The following is a 24,189-nucleotide window of genomic DNA, read 5'->3' on the forward strand; positions in this document are numbered from 1 at the left end:
TTACTCCTCACAAAATATTGCCTCATATATTAGGAACATGAACCTGAGATTTAGTTCAATGAAAAGGTAGGTTAAATTTATCCGAAATATTTATATAATCTGCATTTCAGCAGACTTTTGAGTAAGACTACAGAACTGGAACTACTAAATTGTCCAAATATTTGCTTGTCACACATTTGATGGCTGTGTGGCATATTTTTTATCAAGCTTTCATAGCTTTCTATCTATTTGCCCTTTTATTTTCCCCCTTCTCTATGTTTTTGGCATGCTGTTCTGTCAATATCTAAATTAAAAATATTGTGCTCTCACTTGATATTTTAATCAGACATTAATGGGCTTTTCTGTGAAAGCTGAGACAAACGTACCATTGCAAATGAAAATTTAAATTGTAAATTCTTTCTCAGTCTTTACAGCCTTATACAGACAATTTAAACCAAGTTGCCAATATTTTTTATACTGATATTCTGTTAAATCCACTGAAGAAATCACATCTGCTATGAAAACCATAACTGGGGATTCATTCCTAAACATACATCTATGAAGAAGATATATAAACATCTCCAAGCTATGAAGGGAAGATAACACAGTCTGATATATTTAACAACTACTGGGAAAAAAAAGGTTTAAAGGGGGAAAACACATTCCATGGAGAGATATCTATAAAATGTTTAGACAATTTGGAGAAAATATAGAGGAATCTTTCCTCCCTACTCCCACAGAAATGAAAAAAGTGCAATTTTAGTGCATATCTTTCGGATTCTTTTTGGGCAGTGCACAACAAAGGTGATTTGTAGAAACCCAGAGAATTTTTACTAGTACATCAGTGAGCAACCATAATTGCATTTTCTTCCTAATGAAGTCAATCCTCTACAAAGGTTCAATGAAGTTAAAGCTTGTCATTAAGGACTGTGTTTCTTTGCCTGTAGGGTTTATGGTGTTCTCTGTCTTTTTCTTTTTTAATTTAAGGATCATCTGTTTCAACTGGAATCGCACAAATTCGAGAGAGGACGAGGCAGGTGCCCTTTTGACCCCAGTTCTTCCTTCACCTCCATCTTAATTGGTAATGATCTTTATGTCACAAGCTTCACAGTCCTGTCAATCTGTCATTCTGAGTCTCTTTCTCCAGCACACCAGAGTGTTGTCAGCCTTCCATTGCAATCTTCCACATGTCAGACTTCATCCTCATGGTGCTGCCCACATTAATATTGCATTCCAGGCAGCATTAACGCAGCAAGGGCGTCTCACTGAAGTGAAATGTTGAATGACATGTGCCATCCTGGAGGTAATTGATTGTTCTGTAATTATGGAAATGATCATTTCCTGCTTTCCCTAAAAGCAAAGAAGCATGACTGGCTTAGTCATTTACACCGCTTTTGTTTTCATCTACTGAGATGAATCTCAGCAACGAGCACCCTGTAAAAATCTGAATTTAACTGTTTTTATATCAAGCTTTATTGATTATATAAATTACCATTTTTGAGATGATTTTTTTTTTTAATTTCAATGCTGCCTTCTAACAAAGCTATCACAAACTGGTGATTCTGTGTTAGAAGAGCTGATCTCATGCTCAAAAGTTATAAAAATAGAATTCAGTCTAAGTCCTGCCTTGCCAGGATGCTGTGCTGAGATAGTGCTCCTCTGGGCCTTGCTGGGAAGTGTGGCACTATAGGACTGGGATCTTTGGAGCTGTGATATAGCAAACCATATGGGCTTTCCTCAAGAAATGTTTTCTTAAAATATTTTGTGAGATGAAGCAAAGACAGTCTTGGCACTATTGACTAACTGTACAATGACCAAAAATAGCCTGGAACAGCAGGTAAATGGTAAAAGCTAGATGGAGTTAGGGAGGAGCACAACGATTTCTGGGTTTAGGAAATGTGAACAGAAACTGAGCATTCAAAAGGGATAGAGATTAAAAGAAAGCTAGAAAAAGAAGCTAAAGATTAAGTGAATGTTCTATTTTTCAGGGATAAAAAAAGAGGATTTTAGGGACTTTTTGATATTCACATTTGTCTCTGCATCTTAAAATCAGGCAACTAAATTCTCTGATGGTTAATTACAATGGTATTTCTCATCCATGGTGGTGATGAAATATTGGACATGAGTGGCAGTTGTATTCTTACATGCTAGGTTTATTTGTTCCTTTACATTAACAGATTAATTAAAAGAACAATCTTCAGCAGTAATGACAAATCTTTCACACGGCAGCAATTCACCAAAATATCCCTTAATTTAATTTTAAGAAAGTAAATTAGAGCTCTGATTCTTGAGAGTTAGTGGGTTAAGAAGTCATAGAAAAATCAGAAAAACATACTGTATTTTGCCTGACCCTTCAAAATCCATGAAGCATAGATTGTCATGCTTTTATCCCACCCTTATTTCTAAATTGTTTCTACAGTTTTTGACAGATTCCAGTCTCAGTTTAGCCTGGGAACAAAGACTCATGGAATTGCTGTAGGCCTGAAACCTCACGGTCTAATCTTGAAGTCCTTCTCAACCTTTCCTGAGATAGAACTAAGTAAATAAATTAACCTGATCATGTTCCTACTGTGAGATCAATGTGAATTTTATTTGCTTAAATGGAAGCCAGATTGTCCCACTGAGCTTTAAGAGTTTGCCTGAATTATGGGAGGTCCTATGGATCCTCATATTTTTTTCTGAAGGAGAAAAGAATTCTTTTATCTTTCCCTGGTAAAGGCTGATGAGAGTCTTGGAAGTCCATTGACAAAGATATCTGACAAAGCTAAAAATTCTGCAATGTAGCAAGATTAACAAGAAAATAATATTTTTGTCAGATCACTGATACACCAAAAAACAGACTCACTTTCATCTCTTCATCAAAACTAGCACAGTATTTAGAGGGTGTTTTTCTAGCTATCCATTAGGAAATTCTACAATTTCAAGTTATCCTGCAATGATATTTTAAAAGCATAAGAAAATTCTTCCCAGATTTTATTATTTGTTTCATATTTTTAATTATTGGAGTTAAACACTTCCAACACTTAGGAAGAATATCTTAAGGAAGTTTAAATTTCCATTTATTCTATTTTGTTCTACCAATTTCTACTACCAGAGACACACATTTCACAGAATACAATGCTGCACCTTAGACTCCAGGATGTATGTCCTCTGTCTCTGCAGGTAGCCAGCTTAAAAGGTTGGAAGACCTAGATGCAAACACAGTGAATAATAATCTTTTAATTGACATTTGAGAATGAGAAGACTTCTAATGCCAAACACACTGAGAAGGAAGGGATGCTCCTTCAGTCAGACAAGCACTGAGTTCAGCTCATGACGGACATTACCCCATGACAGGAGATGCAAACTACACCATGGACCCTCCAGGACTGGTCTTCCAGTCTTTCTTCCAATGCTTGGAGGTTTAATTCTTCTTCATGCACTTCAATTTCCTTAGAAAGTGAAATCTGCTCCAGGTATGAAGTCAGCATTGCCTTGGAGGCTGCAGCCCACAGCTGTCTGTACTCTCTGATGCAGGTTCAGCCAATGTGCATGTCCTTGAAAAAGTTTTATGCAAACCTGTTAGCAAAGCACACCCCAGCACCTTCTTCCTCCTAAGGAAAGTATTCAAAACTTGCTCCCACTTCTGCCCCTCACATTAACACAGCACCTACACCAGCATGGCCATTGACTAACAGTGAGGATTAGGCTAACAAGAAAACTTTACATACCCCTCATAAAGTTTTAAAGCTTTTAAAATTGTGATCTTGAAACATCATTTGCACCATAACCATTTAGGACCAGCTTTAGTTGGATTAATTTAAGAAAAAGGATATCCCTTTTTCCTCATCTCCTTATGGATTTCAACACAAGAGTTAAAATACCCACTCCAAGAAAACAACAGTTCGTGACTTGGCTTTAAAATGAAATATCTGTGCTGTTGTAAGCATTATTGCAGGTTATCTGACCCACTAGTGAAGTAGCTTGTGATGAATTCCTCAATATATGAAGAATTAATTTATTGCCAGCATCAGGAAACAGAATGGAAGTTGGATGGCAGACAGGCTGAATAAAATGTTTATGTTTAGCTCAACGGTATATAAAACTTTTAGACTTTTATTCCTAATGAACTCCCCCATCTGCTTTCAATAGCCAGAACTATTTTTTGATCCCAGATCTTGCACACTGATTAACTTAGACCACACTAGCTGAGAAATTAGTTTATGTTCACATATTCTTACCTGCAATATATCAGAAGCAAGTGGTGAAAAACCTAAAGTACATCTGAATAGATTTAGTTCCAGGGAATCCATTCCAAAAATATTTTCTGTTTTTACAGTTTTAAAAGTTAGGTATTTCTGTCTTTTATTCTAGTCTAGACAAAAATACATTTTTCTCAAAACAAAAGACAAAATATTTTTCTAAAATGTGAATTAGTATTCTGATTTTATTCATCATGTGAGTAATAACTGACTGACAGTCAAAGACATGCATGAAAGGTGCAGTTTGTATTCTGCTCATTACATTCTAATGCTTTATTCATAAAATAAATTTTCAATTTTACACAAAAATGACTACTGATGAATAATAGCTTGTGTTTGCATCTGTACCTTCCAATTTCATGCAGGTACAAAAACCATGCCACCTTTAAGGTGTAGCAGCCTATTTATAGAAATCATTTGTATGAGTAATTTAATTTTAATGCTTCAATCTGTTTTGCTTTAGGGTTGTCACCTAGGAATTTTAAAGAGTTTAGAAGAAAAAGTTTGAATTTTAATTTTTTAATATTTTGCCTTGAATAAAAGGCAAAATGAAGGTATTTTAAAATTATCACCATTGAATTTTGATATATTTGTTAGCTCGAAAAGATGCTAGCTAAAAGATGGAAAAATGCTTGCTAAAAAGTGTGTGTGTATCATTTGAGCTAAAACTGGTCTTTGAGGTCCACGGGAGTTTTCTGTTTGCTTAAATAAGTAAAGAAGAAACTCTTCATTCTTTTTAGAACTTGATTAACCAGGCTGTTAACCTGATTTACAAAACCTAAATTTCAGCATTTTAACATGAAGCTGAGGTTAGACTGGAAGAGGGGAGGAGTAGTGATGGTTTCTGAAGTTACTCAGCTGATTTTCACTGGAAGGTAGAGGTTAATCAGTGTGATGTGCAGCAATATAAAACCCTGCAACCAAGACAGGATTGAATTGATATGTGATAGTAGTTTTTCAAGGGAGGAGAAAAAAGTAGAAATCTTTCCAGAATTCTTCAAGCCTCAATCTTTGGTTATCTCTAAATCTGGAATTGGTCAACACCTGTAAAAGCGTAGCAGTGTTCAAAATTTTTAATTTACATTTACAGAAGAGTATTGAAAAGGACAAGAGAAGATCCTCTTAGTGCCAAAAGTGAAAAATATCTTGGAATTATTATTATTATTATTATTATTATTATTAGTCAGCATTATGCTGAATGTTTTTGTGCTGAGATATTATTTGATAGTCACATTTGTCAGTACTGTCTTAGGTGAAATGACCTGTCTGCTCACACATAATACTTGTATTTAGTTTAGTAACTGCTCAGTGTAAAAATCAGATTTAATTTCTGTATCTGTACAATATCTTCCATGGAACAATATCTCCTCAGGACTGGAACTTCCATTTACCCCCCTCAGGATCTCACAGGTACAATCAGTTGTAACTTCTTCAGTACACACTAGAATGCTATACCAACATGTTATTTATTTATAACAACATTTTATACCTATGTCAAACAGAAGGAATAGACTTTATATTCAACTTGGGAACATCTGGACTCCCAGATGTCAATCCTGATCATTGGCAATATGTGAGGAATCATTTACCCTACATTGATGCATTTTCCAAGATTCATTATACTTCTGAAAAGATGAAATGTCTTGTTTTGGATTACACACCACCTAAATAAAAAGAATACCAACCAGTCTGATATATATTTTTCCAATGGAATTCCCAAAGGGGGATATATGACTCATTAATTAGGGATTATTTAAAACAAATAAAGTTATAAAGACGCTGGCAAATTCTACAGTTTAGGCAGCTCTGTGTTGTTTGAAAAATAAAGTTCTCTATTAATTTTGGTCAACCTTCACTTCTACAGATGCTATAATTTATACTTACTTTTTACTTCACTTGCCAGTATTTTACACTAAATCTCAACCAATGTATTTTCCAGGGCAATAACCATTCTGTATATGATGAGGCCTAAGGCAAAACTATGCTCAGCTCTGGCTCAGCAGAGGTGTCAGAACCAGCCCCAGCTGCCAAAATATTAACTTTTTAGAATGATTATTCACAATTATCATTCCACCATTGAATTGAATGCCATAATTCAATTCATGTGTCTCTCTTAAAAGAAACAAAATTCACACTTGGTGGGAGACTTGCAAACAAAATTCTTGCTTTCTGCTATCATCTTTTGTAAGTGCCAGCAAACGTTATTTGGATGTATCAGTCATGTTTATTTGGATTAGGATGCAGGAAGCTGTGTCACTGAAGCCTCCACTCAGATTAGCCTTCAACTGGAAATAATTTTTTTTCCTCTCCTTGCAGTTTAATTCCTTTTGTGTTATTTTCTAGTATAAGGATGCCACCTAGTGACAATTGCTTGCTGAAGCTGCCTGCTTCTTAAATTGGAGCTAATAAATTTGCAAGCCAAGTCCACAAGGATATGAAATTAGTTATTGTTAATGCTTGGTCAGTTACGAGGAATAGTGTCCATGCAAAACTGAAAGGCAGAAGTATGGATGGCATTTTCCCAAGGTGAAATATATCCAATATCACAACTTAAAAGGGGTTGGAGATAGGCTTGATTTTTGAACATATTAAATTGTAACTATATACATATTTATTTTTCAACAGTGTCTGTCATTCAGTATATTATTTCTAAATTTTCTGATGATTGCTTAATTTGTGAATGCCATCTAAATCCTTTGAAAATGAGACCCAATTTCTGTTTTCATAAATTTTTCAAGAACTATTAATCACCAGTTGTGGAAGAAGTATGAAATCTCCGGTTCTGTCCTGGCGCTGGTAAATATTTCAATGCTAGGAAAACAAGTTATTGCTGGACCAGAGAAAATAATCCCATTTTTTTGTGTCCACTGAGCGCAGATTCCCCCCAGCCAGCAAGTTATTCCCAAACTGTAATTATTCCAGATGAAGTGGAACAGCTCCAGTAGGATGCCTGGAAAACCTCTCAGCCTAGTAATTAGCACATACCATATTTATAATGCAGCTCCTATAACGTGCAACGAAATTAATATGTAGAGTACTGCCAAATTGTTTAATTTTAGGTTTTTGTTGGAATGTCTGGTCTGCAGGTGGTGAACTTTTCAGTGGTCTCTACAGCGACTACTGGGGAAGAGACGCCGCCGTGTTTCGCTCCATGAACCGCGCAGCCCATCTTCGCACAGAGCCTGACAACGAGCGCCTGCTCAAAGGTGTGGGGCAGAAGGAGCTGAAACCAGAGGGGTTTCAGAGGGCTGGGGGCAGAAGGAGCTGAAACCAGAGGGGTTTCAGAGGGCTGGGGGCAGAAGGAGCTGAAACCAGAGGGGTTTCAGATGGCTGGGGGCAGAAGGAGCTGAAACCAGAGGTGTTTCAGAAGGCTGGACCATTTCTGGTTTGCATGGGATCACAGATTGCCGTGCAAATATTAGCGTCGGGTTTTAGGCTAGTTCAAATTAAAGTGTGGAAAACACAGAGAATGGGACGGGAAAACTGTCTTTGGCAAAAATACAAAGGAATATTAATTTGTCAACTGAAGGTAGAAATATACTTCAGCATTAATCTATTCTACATGTTCTATGCACAACTACTAAAAAACCCCTTTTTTTACTATTACTAGTAACTATTTTACTATTTACTATCACCCAATTGCTCTCTGACTGACAGAGCTCTTACCTCTAGTTTTATTTTTGGGTTGCTATAGGCTAAGAAAATAAGGCAGTATTTTAATTACTGGAATTAACTCCTTTGTCTTTTTTTTTAAAGAACCAAAATTTGTTGGCTCATACATGATTCCTGACAATGAAGACCACGATGATAACAAAGTATATTTCTTCTTTACTGAGAAAGCTTTGGAGGCTGAGACAAGCACTCATGCCATATATACCAGAGTGGGGCGTGTATGTGCGGTAAGAGCCTTTCTCTGATTGTGCAGATAAGAAACTAGAACAAACGATGAATTGTCCAGCAAATTATTATCACAAACAGACTGAAGTTTTACCAGGGGAAGAAAGATCATGAAGAAGGATTATGCTTCCCTGAACTGCTCTGTTCAATACTCCATTTCCCACTCGGGCCATCCTCCTGGTGTTGATCTCATCCCTTTTTGGCTCCCTGGCCCCACACACAGCAGTAAGGTCTCGGGCACTTGCAGGAGAGGAGCACTATGAACATATGATCTCCCAGCTGCCCATATTGGTGCTCTTTAAACACTGAGGAATTTTGGGTGCTTTCTTCTTCTAATAACCAGCTATTGTAAGGCTGATGAGAGGAGCTCTCCCATTTTCCCACTGGGACTACATCAGCTTGATTAAAGGAAAGAAGGAGAAGGTTATTTCTTAACACCTGATTTTTATTAAAAAAAAAAGTTTGTATTCCCCCTCCTAACTGTAGGGAATACAGTTTTGGGCATAGTTCAGAGGATTCCTAAAACTATTGAGCAAAGAGCAAGATACAAGTTAATTATTTTCTGTCACCCCAATAAGTGGTATTTGTCCTGTATGCTCATCAGCATACCACCCCTTAAACTTTCTTAGGTACTCCTGTCTAACTTAAAAACATCTGATGTATGCAAAGTACCAAACTGCAGCCTCAGACATTAATGTTCACAAAGCCACTTGGATTTCTGGATTCCAACCTTCATCAAGATCCAAGCTGGAATTCTTTGGCTTCTGTTCTGAATAAATGCCTGGATAGATGATTTTAATAGTTCCCCCTACTCTGCAATATATCCACCTGGAAGTCTTATCTCTAGCTATGGGTTAAACCAAAATCCCACTGACCTTTCTCTTGCATTTCTCCAAAACTTAACTGGCCATTAACTTCACAGCTGTATGTCACAATTCAGATTTGATTTAGTGAATACAAAAAAGTACCAAGCTGATGATTGAAGAACTGGCTTTTTTTCCCCCACCTTTTACATTTTTATCTGAGAAGTAACAGTTTTTATAACACAGAGGCATCTACTCTGCATATTTCTACTTTTCTAAGGAAGACAGATCTCTTTTTGTAAGAGGAGTTTTGCAAGCCTATTGCAGCGCCTTCAATAACCAGTTACACAGATCTTGAATTTAAGACCACAGATTGAGGATGCATCCTAAAACAAGTAGTACTAAATGTTCCCTTTTCTTCACAGTACTAACAGTTGCAAGGGCAAGAAAAAGGTGAGACAGCCATAGCAAGGCAGGTGTTATTTAAAGTCGGTGAAATTGTTAGAAAACCATGTAAATAAATGCCTCAGAGTTGCCCCAGCTGCACCAGGTCTATAGATATATTCAGGGCTTCAGTTTCCAGATACATTGAACTGAGCTCTTAAAGCAAAGCTAAACTTCAGTAATGTACTCAGTATATCTAGTTTGCAAAAATGAGCAACAAAAAAAAAGGTTTACAACAGCTGTATAGCTAAAACTATGCAGGGATGTAGTGCAGAATTTAAAAATTCTTATGAAACCACAGATCTTAATGAGACCTGGACTTGATCAGTGCAATCCTGCTTGAAAACTGACTCCAGAGAAATAATTCTAGTAATAGAGATGTGATTTGAAAATGGATGCTTTTGACATTAGAAGATATAATGAGCAGCTAATTCATCAGAGATGTTTGTGCTTCTAGACTTACTCATTCATGTTACCACTGGCATTTGTTTCTCTCTACACAGAATGACATGGGAGGCCAGAGAATGCTCGTCAATAAATGGACCACTTTCCTCAAAACCAGACTAGTTTGTTCTGTGCCTGGGAAAAATGGAATTGATACACATTTTGATGAATTAGGTAAATATCCTAGCCAGCAAACAACTAGAAACCATGGAAAAAAATATATACCTTCATCATAACACATCTACTGTCAGATATTGCACTTGTGTTCATTATCAGGGAATGGTGGTTAGTGTTGTTTCCAATGTGTATGAAGTTTTTACACATGTGGAGTTCACTATCACCAATTACTCCTTTATGTACTGCATTGTTATTAAAAGATTAAAATTTGCATAAAATAAAATGGAATAAATGAATAAAATACGATTATGCTTTTAAGAATCAATGAATTTTCTTTTGGCAGGCTGAGAAAAGTAGCTTTTTAACAATAACATTGCATTTAAATTTTACAGAGGATGTGTTTTTGCTGCAAACCCGTGATAACAAAAATCCAGTGATATTTGGCCTCTTCAACACGACAAGGTAAGCAGCTAGAAGAAGTAATAGCAGCCATAGAGGAATGTTTTAACAGTCTATTAATGAGCTAGAAGCTGGATGATATCTATCCCTCAGCAACTATATAGTAAAGAGTTTCATCTCAGTTCTATTCACAGCAGGCTTCCTTGTTAATGTAAAAACTTCTCCATAACACTCAGGGGCTTGAAGTCTCATTCTGTGATTCAGTATATCTGTATCACAAATTAATTAAGTGTTTCTCAGCTTGACAATTTCCCATGTCAAAGCATATGCACATCTGCATGCTTATAAGAACAGCATCCCAGAGCCACCTCTCTGCCTTTAAGAGCTCCACTGTAATTCAAGGTTAAGTGGATAGCAGCTTTAATTCCTACTAACTTCTTAGTGAAGCCTAAAGCAGCAGCTGCACTGTCACTGGTGGCCTCTTTTTCCTTTTCCACTGCAGCCTAGCTCAGGTGCAAGCACACAGTTCTTTCAGCTTGGAAGCTGACTATTATTTTAGGATGTAACTGGTAGAAAAGAACATCTCTGCTTTTGCCACTTTCTCCTGATTTGTTTTTTTTTAGTAACAAAAGGCAGATCTGCTCTTCTAGGGTTGCAAACACCTATCATTTCCTCATGACTCTTGATGCCAATAGAGAAAGTTGGGCACCAAACTGAAATTTTCTGGATCACCTTCTGCAGTCTTCAGAAATAATTTGTTTGCAGAGAGTACTCATGACTCTTTAAAAAACAAACAAAGAAAAAAAAAAAAGAAAAACAAACCTGAAAAAAACTAAAAATTATTGTCCTTCTGGAACAAAATAATATAAAATTTAAATATGAACCAGAAACTTTTATCTGGATGGTTTGACATAAAGTGATCTGATCTAACTAATAATACCAACCAGCATTCCCACTCAATACAAAAATGACTCATTTCAGGACTGCTTATTTTAGTCAGCATTGGTTGGTTCCCATCTTTCGAGGCAAAAAACAGTAGGAAAAATGTTAAAATCTTAAACAGTTTAAGTCACTAATCAAAGACATACAGGACCTGAGTTCACTCTGTTTTGCTTTTTCTGTTTCTAAACAAATAATTTAGAGTTTGTGTACACTAGCATCAAATTTTGGCATAACAACACAGGGCTTCCTTGGAGAACTGTTATGAATACAAATAAATTAAAGACTTTTGAAGAACATTGGATGCACTATTTAGAAAAAAAGCATATAGGAAAGAATAAGTGTTTTCTCCCTGAATGCTGTTGAAATGTGACTTGTTTTTAATTACATAATAATGCCACTACTATCTGGACAGAATGTGACATATTGCTTTAATGATGTCTTTAAATTTCACTTCCTAGCAATATATTCAGAGGATATGCTATATGTGTTTACCACATGGCAAGTGTCAGAGCAGCTTTCAATGGACCATATGCTCATAAAGAAGGACCTGAATACCACTGGGCTCTCTATGAAAGAAAAGTACCTTACCCTAGACCTGGTTCAGTAAGTACAGTCTATATTCCACTGCTTTGCTATGTAAGTGATTTTGGAAAGAAAAAGCAGACTGCTGCTAATGTAGAAATCCAGGACATTCCTTGAGTATCTACATACTCCAGTTGTTCCTGGAAAAGTGTGGAATGGCTCAGCAATGGGTTTAATCAACTACTAGAACCATACATTTTCCAAAGGAAAATAGTGGGATTAAATAGACAAGATTTTTCAGAATCCTGTTGGGACATGATTTTATCAACATTATATAAAGGTCCTAAGGACTCAAAATTAGAACCCCAGGCAAAAGGGATAGAAGGAGCCAGATTAAATGCATTCAGTTTCATTCAGAAACATTAAGTGCATTACCTGTGAAGGAACCTTTCTTTTTTTCTTTAACATGTTAAAACTGGGACATTTAGCAAGTGTTGAAGGAAGGGGAAAAAACGCCACCACCAACAACAAAAACCACACCAAGAGAATCCGCTATTTCAATGGTTTCAATATTTCAATAGTTTCAATATTTCAATAGTTTTCAGGAGGTTCTCGTTCCTTTTTTCCACCTCATTTTCCAAAAGGATCAAATTTAAATACTTCTGTAATTTAGATCAATGAGCAGGTAAGAAATCAGACATATTTTAATAAAACTGACTAATCAGAATAAATGCATTTGTAGATAAGGAGCAAATTCTCCATTATTCAAAGTCCTTTGCTCAAGATTGGTTCTTTCTGACACCCTCACAGTCCATTGATTTTCTTTCAGACATCACAGAGTGAGATTTTTCTACCCTTCAATCAGGTTTCTAAGCTTATCTACATTCTTGCTCTGTACCAATTACAGAGAATATAAAAATATTAAAACAACACTGTAAAAAACCAACCTCATAAAAATCACTCATACTTTTTCACACAAGTTTCTTTATAAACTTTTTTTTTCGCAATGGTTATTAACTGAAGGAAATAAACAAGATGTATTTTGAAAATGCAATTAAATGAGAATTAATGCAGCGAGCAGCTATAGAAGAGCTGTCATGTATGGAGCTGTTCCTGTCTGGTACTTAGATTTCTGGAGGAAATCACAAACTCATGACTTAAGAGACAAATAATTAACTCCTACAAGGAATTGCTATGTTGCTTTCTCAAGGGCATCAGAAGTAATCTTCACCTCAAGCCCTTTTCCTGTTTCAGTGGTTTTTTAGGGGTTTCTGCATTTTCTGTGCTGGATGCTCACATCCCCACCCGTTGGTGCAGGTCAAAGGTGCCCTTTGCATTGCAGGGCCTGTCACCATCTCACAGGGCAGGCACAGCCTCCAGGAGGAGGCAGGCAATGCCAGCCTAACTCAGGGAAGCACAGCATCCAGGATTTCTTTTTTAACTTTTTAATCCTTTTGGGATTACACCTACCCAGCCATGGCAATTGTCATGTGCTGCAAAGCTGCTTTTGTTTACACTCGTGAAGGTCTGCCCCTTGTCATGTCAGCACTGGGCAGATTTCTAACTCTGAGCAAAGACATTTCTAGCAGCTGTCTAGCTAAATCCTTCACCCCCCCCAATTTTTCACACTTCACCTCCTAATCTCCTCTCAGATTTGGGGCTCACTTCCTTGAATTTAAAGGTGTAATAAACAGTTGCTGAACATTCCCTTCAGTGCTGTTTTCCCTCTGCTAACTGAATCAACATTCCCTTTTATACTAAAAGCAGTCATTTCTATTAGTAAGCATTGCATACAATTAATTCATCATCTAATCTCATGAATGAGAGGTGGAAAGGCCTATTAGCTTGTCTACTCCATTGCAGTGATGCCTTTCTCCCTGTTGTATGATTTCAAATTCATCTACTTTCTCATTTTTAATTTATTATTTAAAATTATTACTTTTTTGTACTTCTCTTGAAGTTACAGATGGAAGTCAAAACTTAGAAGCAGATACTCCAAAATAGAGATTATCTAGGATTTAAACATTGTGAATATGATTTCACCATCTTGGCCAATGAGCTACCCCTGTAGCAGTGCTGGCATCAATATCAATTTTTTTTTTTGGTTGTTTGACATCAATTGAATTCATTAGTACTTAGTCAGGATAGAAAAACAGGTAAATAAATTATCAGGTTTTAGGAAAAATGGTTGAATTCACAGGAATTATTGGTTTACTATTTGATATTTTATATAGCAAATGTATGGGTTTTGCAGTTTTACAAAATAATGAGAATATACTGTGCATGGATTGCACAATAGATGCATATTTTGCAAAGATGATGCAATCCAAGTTCTTTGAGTGGTATTCATTTTTTTCTGGGCAGTAGAACACCTCACATATGTTATTTGGACTAGCATTAAACACAGGCATGAATTCAGTGCTAATGACTGCAGTTATTACATTCATATCTCCTAGCACTGAAGATTAAATGGTGTCTTTTTGGCAAGAAGGAGAGAACACAGAGCCAGCACTTCAGCAAGGTTGACAATGATTTATAGGAAGACTGTCCTAAGTTCCACTTGCTTCCAATGCTTCTCTTCCTGGCTGTGTTTGGGTCAGGCTAGAGTGTCACCTCCCCAAAACGGCAAGGCATAGGAACAGAAAAAGGAGCTAAAGAGTGCCAGTAATTTCACTATATCTGGGAAAGAATTAGCTGAGGAAGCAGGTCTCTCCTGAGTCCTGATTTAATTGTGGATTTCTTTATATGTTGCAGAGCACATCAGAGGCTGAGGTGGATGGCTCTGCCAGGTAACAGAGCATTAATTGATTCATTAGGACACAGTTTCGAGGTCTTTTCAATGTTTATCCAGTAGCACAAAGAGAAATTGTGTAGCAGGCTGTAGCCAAGTGTTAGGCTTCACACTCATATGTGCAGTATGTTGGTAAATTAAATCCCATTCCCTTTCCTATTACAGGAGTGACAGTGACAAGAGGCAAAAAATAACCTGCTAATGGGTGTCTCTGAGAGTCAGCACTCATTGATCTCAGGTTTTGAATGAGCAAAGAAAAAGTCTATGGGGAATGAGAGTAGAGCTTAAAGCTAAATAAACAGAGAGGCACTGTTAAGAGTCACACAGGTTCTGACAGACTCCACAATCCTCTGCCATAATCTCTCCTGGTTTTTTAAGTTCATTTAGGCTGTGATGCTTCTGGAAATGACACCAGCTACATCAAGTGGGGTTGATAGACTTCAGAGACAGCTGCATCTACTGTTTCCTTTCTAGACTACTTGATTTTATTTAATTAAAATGAAAAGCCTGTGAATGATTATTTTTATTAAATCTCTCCAGGACTAGAAGTTTGCAAAGGGAACCTGGCAATGCCTATTCACTTGACATGATGAGCAGTGTATGGGAAGCACAGGCTCAGCCTGTCTTTGTGCTCCAGCTCTGTCTCTTTATTGCAAACAGCCAGAAAAATCCCATCACTAGGTTGATTAGACAATTACTTTTAAGTCAACAGTGAACAAATACATTCCTGCAGCTAAACCCAAAAAGTGGAAACAAACATTGCCATGCTTGACAAGTGCAGGAGTTTGTTATTGTCGATTACAGCTGACCACAAGTTTAAAATTACTGTTTCTAGTAAACTTAAGGCGTATTGTATTTCATTTTATTGATTGAAAAATCCAATTTAAATAGAGAAAGGCTGCTACTGTGGCTTTGCTTGAAATGTTTCTTAAAACCACATTGTCTTATGAATATTTAGAGAAAGTAAATGATTACTGAGATATTTCCAGCTTGATCATAAATGGTTTCAATTAGACTTCATGAAGCAAATTGGATATGTAGGATCTATGTTCAGTTGGGAAACACTATCTCATTCACAAAGCATCCTAAAATTGACTTCTCTCTTTAATGCAGTAAATTATCTCTAATTGCACATTTAACTGAAGGAGTAAGCCTCTTTTAATCAGTCATTGACATAAAGTTTATTTGCTTTACAAACTGGTAGATTGATCAGTGCAAACATTGGTATTTGAAGCTAAACTGTGATATACAATACTGTCATCAAGAGCCAGGAATCAGAATCAAACATAATACTGTTAGAATGCCTGAAATCAAGAATTACTGTTGGCATAATTTTTAACTGTGTTTAGTTTCTTATGGTAATACATTTTACAATCAAAAAATAACAAGACTAGAGATTGATTTCAAGCATTAGTGTTCTGCTGACTTTGCATGGCTGTTTCTCTATTGGGATAGAAAAGCCCTTTCTTCCTACTCTGTCCATGGCCATTTTGATTACATCTTCAATATGAGTTTGGGGAAGAAATAAGCACTATGGCTTTTCTCAAAATCTCAAAGTGTTACCCTTTATTCTATCTTAGTATGCCAAAGAGGGACAAACTCCTGCTTCCTAAACACTACAATGCCAAGGCACTGTTCAGCATTTCCTTTCTTCTCATGATTAATAATCCACACTTGCATAAAGTACAGGGTTCACTGTCCTAATTCCTGCTGTGGTCTTGAGGGCTTGGTTTTCTGTAGACTTATCTTTATCCCTGAAAACAAGATCCTTTTCTGACAATTTCTTGGGCAAACCTCCAGGATAATCTGTGTTCTGTGCTTTTGCAGTGTGCCAGCAAGGTGAACGGCGGGCTGTACACCACCACTAAAGACTACCCTGATGAAGCTGTGCATTTTGCCAGGAGTCACCCACTGATGTATCAGCCCATCAGGCCTGTTCATAAGAGACCAATACTAGTTAAAACAGATGGAAAATACAATCTTAAACAAATAGCAGTGGACAGAGTGGAAGCTGAAGATGGGCAATATGATGTTTTGTTCATTGGCACAGGTAAATAAAGAAAGCAAGAAAGAATTTTTATATTTATGATTTTGCAAGGGTTTTTTTGTTTTGTTTTGTTGTTTTTTTTTTTTTGTTTTGTTTTCCAGGATGAAGCACATCAATACAATATTTATTTTTATCAGCTTTTATTTTCATGCCTTCACCTTACAGAGGATGTTAGTCATTCTAGACTTGTGCTTCACTGTGATGCTAACGTATAGGAAAGTAATGGTAGGGAACTAGCAAGAGAAACAAGTATAGGATTCCATTTTAATTTATTTTCTTTTCAAAAAACAGTATTTAAAAAATGACAAAACAACCAGCCTTATTTTTTAAACTTCAAAACACTGTCATGTATCTAAGCTGAGACCTGAGAGAAACAAAGGTGATATGATTTCCAAAAATATCTGTTCAAGTTATTGGCCCAATTCCACAGTTTCTTTTTCCCAGTTCTGGAGACAACAAGTCTAGCTGATACCATTAAAAAACCACCCAGCATCCAAATTTGGGTTTCAACACAGATCAAGGAAGGAAGGAGGAAATGCCCAATTTCAAAAACCCCAAAACTTTTAGAAGTTTCCAGCCAAGTTTTCTTGTCTTTCCTCTGTGCCACTTTATTAAAATATAGAGAGCTTGTTTAGCAAGAATTTGAAAGCATCTTCCTAAGAAACACAGTAAAGGCAAAATATGGCATATAGCTGCACTGAGTCTAAGAAAGCAGAGGAAAAATAAATACCCAAATGGTATTTGAAAAATAGAAAAACTTAAGAAAACAAGAGGAAAGGCTGGAACTACACAAGACTTAAGTCACATCTAATCTGTCTGGAAAAAACCCAAGGATTCTTACATTCACATTTAATCAATCTAACAACAGGAGTGGTATCACAAATCATTTTGACCATTTTGTCTAGGAAAGCAGTTCCAGTGAATTATTTTTTTACTAATGAAATTCCTCTGATAAGTACATTTCAGTGTTGAGAACATTCAAAAAAATCGTGCTAATAGAATAGCAAAGGCCTATTTATATTAGTGCTGTTTTCTAAGGTTTTAAATAGCCTCAGAACAGTCTTGGTAATGGACTTAACCATGGTCTGTAGAACATCTTATCATGTGTCACTTATTTTTGTACAGCAGATTTTACACTGGGTCCTACATCCTTCATATTTTCTCCCTGCATTTCTAATCGAGACTGTGACAGGTATCCTTGTACACAAGTCTTTTGTTCAGCAAAGTTGAATCCAAAGTGGCTTAAGTGTGTGCTTTAGATCTGTGCTGGATTGGCCCCCAACAGCTGCCTGGTGTTCTCAGGCTACCTGATCTCAGGTGACATGAAATCCCAGAAAAAGAATTTGGGTTTTAGAAACTCTGAAATTAAACTTGCAATCACTCCTCCATCAAAGCTCGCATCAGAAAACTCACTGCTTATTTGGGCAATATAATGTTAGACAGGGTTGTTATATTTTTTTTTCCCAGTCCAATACCTGCTGTGTAACATAAGTAAGCAGCATCTTACTGCTGAGCAAGTTTCCTTAGGGTAGCAGTGCAGGTTAGAAAGGTTCATCAAAGGCAAAGTCTGAACATCAGAGCTTTCACATGTCAGTCAGCAGGATTTGAAGAGGGACTTATGAAAATCACAGCTCAGAATACAAATTCTTTCCACTGTTCTACTACAAAACGGTTGCCTTTGATTACATAGTCTCTTTGAAAAATGGTGTATGACCCCAGTTTAATGGTTCCTCTTTTTGTTCTACCCTTTGATCTTTTGCTGAACATTTTCCCCAATGCTTCCCAGCTTAATATGTCCCCTGTAAATCAAAGGTGACTGAAAAAAACAGAAGAAAAAAGTGATATTTGCCATTGTTGATGACAGATTTTCAGAATAAGGAGAGCAAGGCTTTTCTATAAATAGCCAGCAATGCAAAACCAAAGTGGTGGAAGACCAGGTGTTATTTGCATGTTTTACTTTCCTGCAAGAGTTGCAGAGACAGAGAGGTTGATAAATCTAAGTCCAATGTGTTTTTTTGAATGTGCTTCTTCTATTTTGGTTCATCTCCCTTCTACTACACCTTCATTTCAACATTGTGCACAATGAGACCCTGAAGGTTTTTTGTACTTTTGCCTGGGAGAATGGAGCTGCTGTCAGCAATTAAGGATATTAGTAGTTTGCTATCTAGTGTAAACACTCAGATCCTATAATTAAAGCTACTTTATACTTGCTTTCCTCAATGCACTAGGCTTCCACCTACTCCCATTTCTTTTTCTGAAATATGGTTGCCCTCTGTGATCCTTTTGCTATTCACAATGGGTTATGACCCAAGGTTTGAAAAACAAAATTAATTGTGTATCTTGCAAGTATCTAAATTGACTCTTATTTGCCAGGGACAAATTGTCATATATTTCATTGTCTAAGAGTAAGAATTCCCATTAGTGAAAGCACAATGCAACTAAATTTTCATATTTATTAATTTCAATCCATTATCAATTTGAAGCCATTTCAGGTATTTGAAGGCCATATAAATGTTTCAACCAATCATAACCTTTACTTTTGTTTTTTTTTGTTTGAAATTTGTGTCCAGATAATGGTATTGTGCTGAAAGTCATAACAATTTACAATCAAGAGACAGAATCAATGGAAGAAGTGATTCTTGAAGAGCTGCAAGTATTCAAGGTGAGCTGTGCTGTATACGAAGTTTATACACAAGTCTTGAATTTTCTACAGAAATAAAATGTCAAAAAAATCTGAGGATAGTCGAATATATAATACTCGTGTGCAAGAAATTTTCTAATTATCTAGCAATTTTATGACAGGAAACCTCCTTTTTCAAATGAAGTTTTTCTAATGTCCCAAATACCAAAGCACACTGAAGCAAATCACAATCACTGCCTTTGTATTTTTGTGCTTGGACACTGGAGTGCAACTTTTAATTAGAAACTTACTGCATTTTGTTTAATTTTCCCCTGTATCCAATTAAAAAATTAAAAAAGTACAACTGCATACATAAAAATATGCCTGCTACAATCTTGGGAACTTAAATGAGATCCAGATAGAAAAAGTTCATTGAGAAAGAGTAAATCAGTTAACCTGTCTCTACAGTGGGCAAACATGGGTCCCAGTGAGGCAGAACTCCATTCTCCTAAAGAATAATCTATGACTAAAGCTCATTTCTTGGCATGTAACAAAGCTAACATAATGAAATTCTCTGAGTATTCTTATCACATCATGTTACCCAAATAAAGCAGGAGGCTAACCTGCTTCAAGCTATAGGGAAAATCTAATATCAAAAGTTAGACATTTAAATCTGGTCCCTGAATTTAAGGAGTGTAACTATTGACTTGTTGCCTGCAGGGAAAATAAGAGAATTTGCCCTTCTTCATAAAGCCAGTTATCAATAGAACTATGAGGGGCTATGTATTGCTCCAAGAAATCTGAGCAGACAGCAGAGAGGACAATGGTAAAAGAAGGAATTCCTGCTATTTTTGTCTTATCTTCAATGAATGCTTTGTTATAAAGAACACTCCACTTATCACTCTCAAGCAGGACAAAAGACATTCAGTGGTGACAAGAGCTAATGTCATGTTTGACAGGGAAATTGTAGTGTTCCTGTACCTCTGATAATCCTGAATTAAGTGTTGGCTGCTTGTTTCCAAATAAACTGTTTTAAAGCAATATTTCTTAAAGTCACAATTTCCTCACATCTTTCTTAAAGTCAAAGTATCTAGCAAAGCTGAATGTGATAAGTAAATACCAATGCTATTTTACCTGATTTATTTTCATAGCAGAAAGATATTCTTTTTTCTAAGCAAACAAATATTTCCTAATTTTTTAGATGCCAGTTCCTATTATTTCTATGGAAATCTCTTCAAAAAGGGTAAGTATTTTACAAGTTTGAAATATGACGATTGTGACTCAAATATAATGAAGCTGTAAACTGCTCAGAGCTAGGTGCATGGATAGACAGATGTACATCATCTATAATGAGATCTAGTTGGATATATGTAATTGTTCTGTAATATAAACTTATGGCTATATGCTCTGTTCCTTTATGATGTATTTATGTTTTTCAATTCTAGTGTAAATATCCTTAGCTCACAACACCATACATATCAAAGCAAGTAAAAACCAATCTGTGTCATAAGGTACTATCACACCAATCACAGTAGGGATCGGCTTGGTGGATATGGCAATTCACAGAAAAGTTCTCTGCTGATAAATGCAGACAGACTTCAGCCCCATGGGGATATCAGCAAAAAGAGCTGGCTCTCCCACATATTCAGTTGCCCCATAGGGCTGCTTGGATCTGAGTTCTTTTTGAGTTTCTGAAAATTTCTGCTGATATAAACACCCAATTTATTACTCTTGTGGGCAGATTCTCTCCCATATCATATCATATCATATAATCATATCATCTCAGCAGGGAGCTGTGGTAAACATCCGAGGATAGTTATATCTTAGTGTTAAACATGTTCAACAGTGATGTTAGACATCTGGGGCAATGTAGGTGCACATAAGTACAGAGAAACACGAGTAAAAAAGAATGAAAACTGCAGTGTTAGGAGGTGTGACTGGGTGTCTGGGTGTCTAATCAGCTTGCATTCTTCCTGTACATAATGCAGAAAGTCAAAGTCCTGTGATGGTAATTCAGAGAAGGATTTGGGTGGAAGTATTTTGAATTCTTTCCTGCCTCAATCTTTTCCCACAGACTGTGAAAGCAGCTCTGGAGACTAGATTACCTAACACTTCACCAAAGTGATTATTTGGAAAAAGACTTGGTGTCTTTTCAGATGCCTCTCCTTTAACTCTCAATGAATTGTCATGGTTAGAGGTTTGTGTTGGAAGAATAAAACAGAGATATCATAAAATATGAAGTAGCGTTCATCCATTATATTCATCTCCCAAGAGGTGTGCTAACTCTACTAATTCAAGGCATATCTGGAAAATCTGGACAGTTCTGCAAAAAAGCCACCAGAGCAACCCAATAGTTGAAATAAAAACTTCTTGTGAGAAGTAAAAGTTGCTTTACTTTTTCAAGAGATCAAAAAAGAATAATGAGAGAGAACAGGAAAGTCATATATATATATATTTTACTGTGTGAAGTGACTTTCTACTGTGTATATGAGGATTCTTAAACATTGATAGCAAAGCAATATCAGATTAAAAAACTCAGATCAGATTGTTGAATGTAGATAAACTTCTTGAAATAGGATACAGTTTTCTGACACTGAGGACAATTAAATGTTGGAATTTGTGCTAGGGTCAGAGTTGGCACCAAGTAATCTCGTCTTTAAAATCAGCAGGAATATAACATAGTTGAGCATACATGAAAAAAAATGTTGTACCTCAAGCATTTTCACTGATCCCTTTTGAACTTGGAGTTACTGAGCCTGTGGAGATCTCCTTGCTACCTATGTCTCCATATCCTTATAACACTGACCAGTCTTCACCAAGTCATGGTACAGTAAAATATCACATTTCAGGGCTGAGCTTGTTATCTGCAGAGACTGGGAAAGAATGTCCTTTGATGTTCAGTTGGCTAGATATCAGATGCTTCTTTTCCCTCCTGTGATTTACCAAGACTTAAAGAAGTCTTTTCCCTTGCTAAAAGATAAAAGAGAAAATCTCATCTCATATGTCTCATTGAAAGTGTTGTTCATGTCTTCTGGGACAATCCACTGCAGCACTTGCAGACAAAGAATTCCCCTCAAACACGTATCCTAGGTTTTCTCTTCACTCCAGTTGGCAGATTGAGTTCCTGCTACTATACTCTGGTTTATCTCACCAGAAAAAGTCTTCAAGCATTGCTGCTACCTGCCTTTCCTAGTTTATTCCCCTAGCATCTCTGAAAATTAAATTTCTATGATCTAAAGAGATATAAGAAGTATAATAAGGAACAAGAACAGACTATCCAGATTAAAATTTATATTTTGTGATAGACTAAATAAGGTGTCAGTATTTTCTAGCTTTAAGTAACTTCAAAATACCAGATTTTGACAGCTTAATCGAAGAGTAGGAATTATGGACTAAGTTTGGCAACTCGGATGAGCACAACTTAGGAATCCTTTTTCTGACTGGTAAAACTGTGGAAGTGAGCTGTGCATAAGCAGTTTCTATTGCAGTGCACAATGCATATTTCTGTGTTCAGAAAATTTACATTCACCAGCAACAAGACTTTTTCTCAAATTCCTTTCAATTCAAGCTATTCTCTTCTGAATTTATTGTGCTAGCCTCTGAAGAATTAAATTGATTATCTGTTATTTGATTTGAAAATGACATCTATGTGAGCTGCAAAGATTCAAACAATGAATGCTAATGCTGAAAAACCCCCACCCAAACCTTGCAAATAAATACTAAAGAAGTAGATAGTGACCAGGTAATTTGTAAGGAAAGACTGCATGGCAACAGGAAAATAATTAAATATCTATCTATCTATCTATCTATCTAGTCTATCTGTCTATCTATTGAGTCTGTCTATCTATCTAATCTATCTATCTATCTATCTATCTATCTATCTATCTATCTATCTATCTATCTATCTGTCTATTGAGTCTGTCTATCTATCTAATCTATCTATCTATCTATCTATCTGTCATCTATCTCCTGTGTACTGAGGTATTATACAAACCATAGCACTACTGTGCAAGTAAATATATGACCATATTCTAAATAGCTGCATCAAGAGTTAAATTTACTTGAAGACTCCCATTTTAAAAATGAGTTTGCTTGCAACCCTTGCATATTTGAACTTCTTTGTTTAAGATCTTTCATGTCAAGTTGGGGGTTTTTTTGCAGATCAGTTGGGTGACAGACAAGTGTAAAGAGGGAGGCATTGGAAAATATCTTGATGAAGAAAAAGAAATGTAAACCCTTGCCTATCCAAACACAAAGCTGAAACTTCAGAGGCAAGAAAATGCCAAAATAAACTTGTTCATTTTGCCTTCTTTCTGTTTCTCTGTCCTCAGTAGGAGAGTTTAATCTGTAATCAGATATTTTCCTGCAGAGTAACTCTGCCTCCCTCAGGTCACAGGCTGGAAGCACAACAAGCAACGATTAATTTACCAATTTCAGTACCTGCATTGGGAAGGGAAGTTTTAGTGGGCATTCTAGGAAGCCTGTGTGGTGCATTTTTTGCAGCAACAGCTCTACGTGGGATCGGAGGCACTCGTAGCCCAGGTGAAGTTCCACCAGTGCGACATGTACGGCACAGCCTGCGCCGACTGCTGCCTGGCTCGGGATCCCTACTGCGCCTGGGACGGCATCGCCTGCTCCCGCTACTACCCCACCGCAGTGCAGGCCAAGAGGTGAGAGCCCTGCTTCTTCTGGTGCTCTTTCTGTAAATGTCTGCATCCACAGTGTCTACTGCAACACAGAGCACTTCGTATTGCCCCCTCAGACATAAGCCGTGAGACGTCGCCTTCTAATTTCTCAGCATAACCTTAGAGGATTGCAAGGAACAAAACTCACAGGGTGGCAGAAACTGCACTAGCAGGAATATTTTTATGACTACAGCTAAGACACTTCGCAATTATCTGCATCCCACTGTAAACCCTGATTTCCTCAAACGTCTTTTCGTG

At 36.7% G+C, this 24,189-nt stretch overlaps 1 protein-coding gene across 1 annotated transcript in view; it reads left to right on the forward strand.

Moving 5' to 3' along the window:
- SEMA3E (semaphorin 3E) overlaps window positions 1-24,189 on the forward strand; it is a 58,902-nt gene that overhangs the window by 26,098 nt on the left and 8,615 nt on the right. Inside the window, exons 4-13 of the mRNA XM_084206030.1 lie at window positions 967-1,060; window positions 7,307-7,426; window positions 7,977-8,119; window positions 9,868-9,982; window positions 10,318-10,387; window positions 11,725-11,869; window positions 16,407-16,629; window positions 19,197-19,288; window positions 20,448-20,489; window positions 23,750-23,916. Of these exons, the coding sequence (XP_084062156.1) occupies window positions 967-1,060; window positions 7,307-7,426; window positions 7,977-8,119; window positions 9,868-9,982; window positions 10,318-10,387; window positions 11,725-11,869; window positions 16,407-16,629; window positions 19,197-19,288; window positions 20,448-20,489; window positions 23,750-23,916 (1,211 nt within the window). The remainder of the gene's footprint in view (window positions 1-966; window positions 1,061-7,306; window positions 7,427-7,976; window positions 8,120-9,867; window positions 9,983-10,317; window positions 10,388-11,724; window positions 11,870-16,406; window positions 16,630-19,196; window positions 19,289-20,447; window positions 20,490-23,749; window positions 23,917-24,189) is intronic.

Source organism: Fringilla coelebs, assembly GCF_963513975.1.
Source record: "Fringilla coelebs genome assembly, chromosome: 5".
Classification (NCBI taxonomy): domain Eukaryota; kingdom Metazoa; phylum Chordata; class Aves; order Passeriformes; family Fringillidae; genus Fringilla; species Fringilla coelebs.